Genomic DNA, 10,588 nt, shown 5'->3' with positions numbered 1-10,588 from the left:
ATGTTCTGCGAGTTGCGATGTGTGTTGTACGATCTCGATGTGTGTAACGAGATGTACGATGTGTGTTACGAGATATAAGATGTGTGTTACGAGATGTACGATGTGTGTTACGAGATATACGATGTGTGTTACGAGATATATGATGTGGGTGATGTGTGTTACACGATCTCGATGTGTGTTACGATATATACGATGTGTGTTACGCATCCACGCACATCTTATATCTCGTAACACACATCGTATATATCGTAACACACATCGTACATCTCGTAACACACATCTTATATCTCGTGTTATACGATCTCGATGTATGTTCTGCGAGTTGCGATGTGTGTTGTACGATCTCGATGTGTGTTACGAGATATACGATATGTGTGGATGTGTGTTATACATTGTTTTGCTTTTTATTGAGCCAGTTCATTGTTAATTGCTGTGATATGCATTTGATGTATTCTCATTGTGAAAAAGTTTGTAAATAATGTTTAATTTGCAATATTTGTAATGAAACAGTGTTATCGCGCTTGATAATATGGTTTGAATTTATTAATAAGTAGAAAATTGTACATATACTTTTTGTAAGTGTTACAATATTCAATATACTGAATTTAAAATGTATTAAAATGTTTTAATTTGTTTTATTTTCAAATAAAAATTATAAATTAGCAAGGAATGGGTAGTATGGATTTAAAATTCCCGCGTTTACCCGTTAGTTATGTAACACGAAATTCAGATGGCGTTCGATTTCCGTGCTAACAGAAAAATACATTGAGTGGCGATACCCTGGTTATGGTGCAATATGTAAATAATACCTCTGATACAGTATATACCAGAGGCAAAACTCTTATCGGGATCTATAAGCTTCGTGTCGCCAAATTTAGTGACCTTGACACCCTACCAACACATAGCGTTGTCGTTTCTTCGAAATGGGAAGGATAGTCATTGGATACTGTTGGATAGTCACGCGACTTTCCAGATTTTTGGGTATTTATCAGTGTTACCAACCTCTGTGCAGAAAAAAAGTTTGGTAACACTGATAAACACATAACTGTCTGATGAACACGAGATGGAGTTGCTTGCTATTTCCATATTCCATTTAGCTCGGTCCTGAATTCTGCCTTCGTAAGAAGACAGCACGGTCCCACTAAGGGTGAGCGCATACTAGAGTGTACTAGAGGGTCTCGAGAAGGCCGCGGAGCTTTGCTCTCCGTCTACCTGCTAGAGATTTGTTGCCGCATGGACTCCTTGCTCCCTTCCTCCAAGGCCCCTGCCTTCTCGAAACGATCCGCGGCCTTCTCGAGACCCTCTAGTATGCGCTCACCCTAATGTGGCAAATTGGCGAATGCCGTTATACTGCGTTATACAGGGCAGGTCGCACTAATATTAGTGCCACCGACGAGAATACCTCGTCTGTGTCAGTTTTGCTATGACAGTCCTCCTGATTAGGCGCCATCTCGTCTAAACTAGCTGAACTAAAATTGTCTTCATGAACGTAATATGGGGAAATCTCTGCTATGTGAATGCAATCACGGGCCTCGGCTTTATATTTTTATACGAGCATATTTTGAGCTGCACAAAGATTCATTTGATAGAGGAAGGTTCAGCGCAGTGCGCTGTGCCCCACAGTGCCGGTGCCCCATCATATCAGTCAAAAAAGTCTTTTAGAGACAGAAAAATACATTGGAATCTGCGGGTGTTTTTCTCGATTTTTTCTCTACTTTGAACACTCATATTATGAGATATAAATATAATCTCGTTAAATCATGAGTTGAGCGCGCTGAATTTAACTTTCCTTTTTAGAATGAGCCCTCACCCTGCCCAAAACCTGCTCAAATATGGACAAAAAGCCGAGGCCCGCAAAGTCATGTTTCAACCCAAAATCTAGTAAGATTCTAATTCCTTGCTAGTTTTGTCACGTGACTTTGCTCTTTTCACAAATAGGTACCCATAGGTACCCAATAGGTACCTGAGGCCTGAGGAATTTGAGACTTGAGATTTTCTTCCGCAAGACACACTAAGTGTATATAAGCGTAAGTGTGGAGCAATGTAAGTCAGTGTAAGTGAGTGTAAGTGAGTGTAAGCCAAAGCGAATACATAATGGCAAGTGACATATAAACGATTAAAAGACGTCTTATTCTCGAGTGCTTGACATATGTTCATTGTAATTCGACGTCACATTAAAGAAATCCGAAGGCTTCGCAATGTACAACATGTAAATCAAATGCATTTTATAAAAACTAACGAACAAATACCTAAAACTGCTGTATGGAATGAATTACTTGATACTGTACAATAGTACTTTCTCAATTTCTACATATAATTAATAATAATATGCTGCATCTAGTACGAAAAGATTTCGCGTGATAATATATATTAAAGTTTCACTGAATTCGAAATAATGGACAACTTATCTGATTCATTTAAAGGAGACATAGATTCTCTCACATCAACAGATTCTTTGCAATTGATAACAGATGAATTTCGCATTAGACATTTATCAACACCTGATGTATCCAACACAGAATTGTCGAAACGTGTTGCATTATTGGAATTAGATAATGAACGGCTTAGAGTAGATTTGGAAAATCTACGCATCGAACTAAACGCTAGAATCGCAGCGAATGAAGGGCTTAAAGGAAAAATTATAGAGTTATATGTAGAAATGCAATCGGTACTTCAAGAGAAGCAAAAAGTACAAAACACTTTAACTGACACATATAATCGTTTACAAGCGGCAGACGTGTCTGCAAAATGGTATCAATCTCAAGTGCATGGATTACAAGCAAGTAAAAAAACTTTGCAATTAGAGATAGATACCTATCAAGGAATATTGCAACAAAGGCAACAAACTATAGTAAACATAAATGCAACATATAAGCAATTGAATATGGATTATACCGAACTCCTTCAAAAATATCAAAAAGAGAAACATGGTTTAGAGCACGAAGTACAGTGCTTAAAAATACAAAATCATTCGAACAATCAACTGCAAACTGTTTCGCAGACCGTAGATAACAATGCATTGGGTACTCCTCCAGATACATCTACAAAGTTAGAGTTGGCAGAGGATGAACTACGAGAAACAAAGGCAGAGCTAAAGACTCTAGAAAAACGTCTTTTGGGCAACGAAGTATCGAAAATGTTAATGGAGAATGCCTTGACCAAGCAACGTATATTAATTACAACAATGGAAGAAAATATACAGAAATGCGAAACTGAGAAAAATCAAACTGCCGACACATTGCGCAAAACTGAATTTGAAATTGAAAAATTAAAATCGGAGAATGAAACATTGCAGACTACTCTACTTTCTTCCAAACAGGAACAAAGCCAGATAGAAGATGCAATTTTCCAGTTACGATTGCAATTGACAAAAATGATTGCACAATATAAGCTTCTAAAATCAAAGAATGTAGAAGCGGAAGAAAAATTGAATTCAATGCAAGATGTAATAAATGAAAATAAACGCTTAAAAACCTTATCGTACGAGGCCAACTCTGCACTTATCAGGAAACTTCGGCAAGAAAAACGTAAACTTAAAAATTTGGAGAACAAAGTATATGGTGCCGAAGTAAAAGGACGAATAGACGATATGGTAATGAATGTTATTTTACAAACTGATTAAACTTTAAAATTAGTTATAATTAGACTCCGGATGTGTATGCAAAATAAAATGTTTGTGCATCAATTGCAGGAGCTAAATATAAATTTATATTCTTCATTAATAATTTTAATGTGGTGAAAATAATATATATTTAATACTCTTAAAGACTTTTAATATTTTCACTGCTTTAAATTGCACTTGCTCATTTTTGTTATAAATGCATAAAATCCGAAGTCTAGTTATAATGATAGTATCATTATTATGTTTCAGCAAAATAAAACTGAAGTTTCCTTACGTGAATGTCTTAAGCAGGTTTTAATAAGAAATAAGGTAGTGTTCATATAATTCTGTACATATAATAAATTTATTTTTAAGTGTTATATGATAATAAAGACTATTTTATTTTCTAGGATTTAAAAGACCAATTGAAGACACTGAGCAAATCTTCAGATGAAAGTATTGATGAAGGGTATGGTGATATTAGCATAGTTAGTTCTATTTCTGTAGACATTCCATCTCCAAGTTCCATTAATCCAGTATTATTAAATAAAGCTTCTAGTATTCTCTTGAGAAGTAAAGACTTTTGTAAACCAGTGCAAACAGAAGTTGATCATTTACAACTAAAACTACACAACTTAAGAGAACAATGCATTGCATAATATTAAGTTATTAATTGCGTAAAAAGTGATACTTTTATAGGTATTATTTTGAATTGTATATTTAAATAGTAGAATAATATATAAAATATATGATAAATGGTGATTGGACAGTAAAAATATATATCGTTCAATATGTATGTTAAAATAATTTAAACACATTATTTAATATTATTTAAATAATAATAAGGGACTTATTAAAAGATATTTGAATTGTAAATATGTTATCTTACATCGAATCACTTAATGGTAAATATATATATATATTTAAAAAAATAAATTTAAATTATTTGTAATTTAACTTTATTAAAATTAATAAAGCTAATCAGTGATTAGTAATCACTTACAGCCGGTTACTTTTGACATTAGCAATAAAAAGTATTGTACACACAACTCTGTAGATTGTAGATAATATAATGTATAGTAAAATATAACATTGTTTTTAATTTAAAATACATATTTATTGCTAAAAAATCATACATATATTTATAACCATTTATTATTTAAAAATAACTTTTAAGCGGCAGGAACCTACTAAATATTATTGAATTACTGCATCATGTAATGTAATAGCACCTTACGAAAATTGATCTATGTTTAGTTAAAAAATAAAAAAAAAGTGGTCTCAATGAATGTTTGTAAATGCATTTAGTTATAGCCAAAACTATTTTTGTACATCTAACAACGTGCACGAGAATAAATAATTATAAATACTCTGAACATTTTTCATCTTTAATTATATTTCTATTTAGACATAGAGATAATAACAAATATGGAAAAAGTATTAATATAAGGAGTCATAAAATAAATATTGAATCACAAAGTATTCATTTAAAATAAAAATTATTGTAAATATAAGTAATTTGATTTAGTGCATTGGATATAAAATCAGGAGAGATTATTAAAAATAAGAGTCAAAGGTACTTCAAGTTTGTAAGTTATTATATTAAAATTTTATCACATTTTACATTAGTAATCTTAAAGAATATAAAGGATATTGTAATAATTAATTATTAAAATTTTATCCATAATAAAGTTTGCTTAAATATTTCAGAGTACGATCTGTTCAGTAATGTTAGTATACTTTGAAATATTTAAAAAGAAACTTATTACATTTAAGTGAAATGATAACTAAAATGAAAAAGTTTGTAATTTTGAATATATCGAATGAATATAAATGTACACAATGAGTCTACTAAATCTTATGTTATAATTTTCTTATTTTACTATTAAAAAATATTACGGAAAAATATTACATCGAATAGAAAAGCAATATTCAGTTTTTTTTCTTTACAGATATACGCAATAAAATATGTTTCTTGATAAATATGTATAAAAATTAATATAAAATCCAAACAGGAAGATAAAATTTGTTTTGAGTAAAAGTATGATTGAAATTTAAAAAATAAGCTTATGTACATAGAATATGTATTCTTGAAATTATACTAATTATTATGAATATTATTCTATGAAGATATAATTATAAAAGCAATAATTGTATTATTATCTTTATAAAAAAATAAATTAATATGCAATAAATATACATAGCAGTATATCACAATTATAAAATAAATATTTTCCAATAATGTTATCATATATCATGACAGTGTCATTTCTTATAAAGTTCTAATAATAATTTGTATTAATAAATAAATTCTTACCGAAAATATTAAAAATTAAGTAATATAGAAATAATCTACTTTATGTTTGTTTTCTCTGTGAAAATTAAGACTTTTTATTCTGTTAAATATAAATATTTCCTATTCAATTTTCCTATAAGTCATAAATAATTTAAATCATTTGAAATTATAACGTAACAGTTTTGTTTATATATAAAGATGCATGTTATTGCGAAACAAATTAATGCCTAATTTTTTATTGAATCAATGATTCAATTGTTTCATACTTTGTCGTTTTTTTCAAAAGTATCATAATTGTAAGGAAGCTTTTTTAAATTATTGCTAATCTTCTTGTTTATGTGCGACAGAAACACATTTACAATAAATTTTGTGTCTTAATTAGTTCCAAACTAAACTAACAATAAGAATTACGGAAATGTTGAATGTATATAGTAAGACTGAGAGAGAGAGAGAGAGAAAAGCCATTAATATAATAAAATTATTTGAACATATATGTTATGTGTATATTATATATATATAGTATATAAATCAATATTGATAATTAGAAAAACACGTAGATTAATTTAAATACTAATTGAATTTGAATTACGGATTAAACATTTTTTACAGAAGTAATGGTTGATTTATGCATTAAACCAAAGATTCTCAACTTTTGAAAGGTATATTTCGTATGTTAAACTTGAGATATAATAGTAATACATATTTTTTCCTAAAGATTTACATTGCCTCCAAATATACGCGTTAATTTCCTATTCCTTTGGAAGGAATAAGTAAATGTCTGTTTAAATACTGATCCATGTTTGCTCTGTTATATGTCACGACCTATAATATTGTCGACAATTGATATATGTGATAGCACAAAAATGAGTATCATAAATTGAAATCGCACGCGAAAATTATCATAAAATCTACATAATACAAATGATATATGTTATCTTTTTTTTGTTTCTACATTATTAAATTCTAAATCACTGGTATAAAATATTTTTAGTGTTAAATATTTGATTGTGAACTTTCTTTTTTCGTTTATAATTTGCTATAGTACTTACAGCTCTGTGTACACATCTATATTAAAAAAAAATGAATCAACTTTGTACGACTGCAGATCGTTTAAAAGAGCACCATGGCTTCAGTCTACACAAACAGTCCTTGGTAGTATCAACATGCCTCATTTTATACACCGTTACAACGGGAATGTTGCTGAACGATAATACCTATAATTTTATCACGTGAAAGTGATTTGAAATTGAACAGTTATTATATAATATATTCATAATTATACTACTAATGTTAAACATTTTTGTGTACACTTAATGAAATAGAAGACCAGATAGTAAAGTTTATCTCGAACCCATTGTCATGTGGGAGTTGATTCCGTCTGTCTAACCCTGTCAAACTGGCGGCGGTAATGACCCCGTCCACGACCTCTATTCCGATGACCATGATTATTGTGTCCATGGTAAGTATGATGTAATTGACGTGACTGATATTGAGCATGATTTTGTGCCTGATGTAAGGACTGTCTTGATTGCGATAACTGCTAAGAAAATTATGTTTATCAGGGGTTTCCGCACATCTCTAAATAAATAATTAAAAGTATACAAACATACCATTTGATTAACAGGCTGTACAGTCTGATTTGAAAATGTATTTAAACTTGTCCCTGGTGGATTCAGTTCTTCAGTAGCTGCCCCAGATTCATCTTCTGTTCTTACTAGTAGTTTTACACCTTCAGCTTCCAAATCAATTATACCACCTCTTTGTTGTTGTCTCAAGAATAATGCTGCCATTTGCTTTTGTAACTCTTTCAGTTCTGCGGTAACTGAAAAATCTGTTGCAGCCTCGACATCGATTGGGAGTGGAGCTGACCAAAGACTCTCTACATCGCAATTGATTGATTCTCGACACACGGGACATATAGCCTGTACAGATACGTTATTGTCAAACAAAATTATTAAGTAAATATTTACGTTATAGCATAAAATAATACAATTAATACAAGAAAATTTACATATAAAATTATGTAAAGAAGCTAATGAAAGTCACACAAAATGTTAAAATTAAGGGAGTAGGCTCTTGTGTGTGTGTGTGTGTTTCCAGAATTGCAAGGAATGCGCCTTCTCATTTCTCGATAATGCAAAGATGGGGTTTTTCAGTAGTCAAAAGCGCTAAATAAAAGATCAATCTAGGCCGCGATCGCCCTCAAAAGTCCTATTTTTACGTTTACGGGCGTAATTTGCATTATTCGGAAACATAAGGCTGTGTATGTAGCTATTTTCATGAAGGTGCGACAGCTACATGCTGCCGAATAATGCAAATTACGACTCATAAACGTAAAAATAGGACTTTTGAGAGCGATTGCGGCCTAGATTGATCTGTTATTTAGCGCTTTAGACTACTGAAAAACCCCATCTTTGCATTATCAAGAAATGAAAGGGCGCATCCGGCACCCTTGCAACCCTAGAAATGAGTCTACCCCCTTAAGTCCTAAAAACAGTGGCTGTACCTGAAACTTATTTTTAGTATCTTGCTGCCATTGTGGCAATTTTTCTTGTTCTTCTCTATAATACCGCTCTGCAGCTGCTACGTGAGCTGCTAAACAGTGTGAATGAAAATAATGATAACATTCTGTTTTTGTAAATTCATCTCTCTCTCGAAAACCATACAGGCATATGGCACATTGATCCGTAGGAAGATTACTTCTTGTAAGATGTTCTCTTATTAACTGTTTCAATAATATAAAAGATTTATTACTAATTATTATAACAATCATAACATAACGTATAATTTTTTTTTAGAAATGATGTATAACGCATCCCTGACATACCTCAATGAGTTCGAACATAACTGGCTGACCTATAAAATCTTTACATTTTGCTTCTGCATCCGACTGCATAAGCTTTACCGTTTCTTCATCTAACCCTCTAGGATTTTTAAGATTAATAGTAGGTGATACATCAGGATATCCTTTAGGTAATTGAACAATTAATATTGCACAAACATATTGCGATTGGGAATCTTCACCAGTCGAAGGAAATAATACAGTTTCAATACATTCCGGCTCACCTCTGAAAAAGTATTTATCATTACCTCGTTAATTGTTTAAGTCTATAATATTAAAAATGGTATGCATAGTTATTAATTATTAAAGATTAGTATTCTAACATAAACAGAATTTATTGACTACACATATTTTGAAAGTAATGTATAAGTTTATGTAGTATTATAAAAATTGTTGCAAATACATTGCAAATATTATTTATTAATAATTTTCATGATACCATTTTATAAAAGAATGTACTTCATATAAAATTAGGATTGTAAATCATAGAATAGTCGATTAGAATTGACTGCAATTGTCACATATTACTCAAATGGAAAAAAAATAACTTTTAAAAAGTTATTTCAATGCTATTGAGTAGATATACAAAAAATTGATGGTTTTTTTATCAAGTGTATTTGTACATCAAGTACATTTGTCCAGCACAATTAAAAAAATAGTTTTAATAAAAGGCACCCCTCCTATCTCAACAAAAACTTTGTACAAGGAAAAAACTATTATTAAAACGTATAGAAAATTAAACTTTTCAAATGACAATCAAATTACTTAAATAACTAGGTTACACGCACAAGATTTTCCACGTAGGTATAAACTTACCTTTCGTTTACTTTTATGTTTAACTCGTCGTCGAGTAGAATTGCTTTTAATGCTTCAATTTCGTCAGTTACTCTGCAAAAAAAAGTCTTGTAAATATTAAGCTAAAGTGACTGTCTTTGACAAACATTCATCGTGAACCTTCCCGAGAATTACCTTTCATCTATTGCCGTATCTGACATTGTTTCTGAAGCAAACAATACCGTGATATATTTTCTAAAAATTACTTCGAATTTGACAACGAAGATTTTTTCAGCCTTCAACAGTTACAAGATTTTCGATAAGCGTCAATATTGAAAGCCTTCTGCTACTATTACTGTTACCAACTGGCTCGAGTTGAAATTATTAGTAACATGTTCCGAGATAATGTCACTAAAACAAGTAATTTAGAATTCCATTTTTCGCTTACAAGCAATACTTACTATTATATAACTTCTGTTTACTGATGTTTCTTAGATTAATTAAATTGTACATATATATTTACATATATTTACAATAGCGTTGCGGTGTGTGAGCTCAGTTTAACTAGGTTTCCCTAGAAACTCAAACCAAATGCATATGACAATGACATAGCCATCAACCTATACCTATATATATTGTATATATACATATATATATGCATCAGTGGCGTATCATAGAATGTTCAGTGCCCTGGAGCAAGTCCCGCGAAAGTAGAATAATTTATTTGTGAGATTCAAGGTATTTCAACAATATGACAATAATGACATTCTAATTTCTGACCTTGCGCCCTCATGATTAGTGATGGTCGATCACGGTCGTAATTGTAACTTCTTTCTTCAGAATTTGCTCACTGTCGTCCTAATTCTTCATCTCGATTGAATTAGTTCTTTCTTTGAATACATCAATTAACTTGCATAAAAATATCTGCAATTTTCTTTTCCGTACCTTATTTCACCCTTAGCGACTCTAAGGCACTGATATATTATCAGTGGTATCTCACCACTGCTTTAGAGAGAGAGAGAGAGAGAAAGGTCCGTGATACGTATACATACTGATACATACTACATACTACATA

General features: G+C 31.0%; 2 protein-coding genes across 7 annotated transcripts; one reads left to right on the top strand and one right to left on the bottom strand.

The window, feature by feature from the left end:
* Window positions 1-273: 273 nt before the first annotated feature.
* LOC143209522 (E3 ubiquitin-protein ligase RNF25) lies at window positions 274-10,516 on the bottom strand. 6 transcript variants are annotated; one of them, XR_013009102.1, is made up of 8 exons: window positions 10,037-10,515; window positions 9,709-9,924; window positions 9,556-9,627; window positions 8,725-8,965; window positions 8,404-8,622; window positions 7,508-7,819; window positions 6,947-7,437; window positions 274-6,719 (listed from the first exon to the last, which is right to left on the bottom strand). XR_013009102.1 is itself a non-coding variant. In XM_076425270.1 (8 exons), exons 2-7 carry the CDS (start codon window positions 9,732-9,734, stop codon window positions 7,255-7,257), a joined length of 1,053 nt encoding a protein of 350 aa, XP_076281385.1. In that variant the 5' UTR covers window positions 9,735-9,924; window positions 10,037-10,516; the 3' UTR covers window positions 274-7,111; window positions 7,249-7,254. The 6 variants fall into 6 exon arrangements, 5 of the variants coding, with proteins under 5 accessions (XP_076281385.1, XP_076281382.1, XP_076281383.1 ...); XM_076425270.1 differs by having other exon boundaries at window positions 274-7,111; window positions 7,249-7,437; window positions 10,037-10,516; XM_076425267.1 differs by having other exon boundaries at window positions 274-7,437.
* Window positions 1,795-4,977, top strand: LOC143209514 (uncharacterized). The gene is made up of 3 exons (XM_076425246.1): window positions 1,795-3,592; window positions 3,872-3,931; window positions 4,012-4,977. Exons 1-3 carry the CDS (start codon window positions 2,396-2,398, stop codon window positions 4,258-4,260), a joined length of 1,506 nt encoding a protein of 501 aa, XP_076281361.1. The 5' UTR covers window positions 1,795-2,395; the 3' UTR covers window positions 4,261-4,977.
* Window positions 10,517-10,588: the final 72 nt, after the last annotated feature.

Source organism: Lasioglossum baleicum, chromosome 6, assembly GCF_051020765.1.
Source record: "Lasioglossum baleicum chromosome 6, iyLasBale1, whole genome shotgun sequence".
NCBI lineage: Eukaryota > Metazoa > Arthropoda > Insecta > Hymenoptera > Halictidae > Lasioglossum > Lasioglossum baleicum.
The sequence above is the reverse complement of the archived record's forward strand: the minus strand, read 5'-3'. Positions and strand labels throughout refer to the sequence as shown.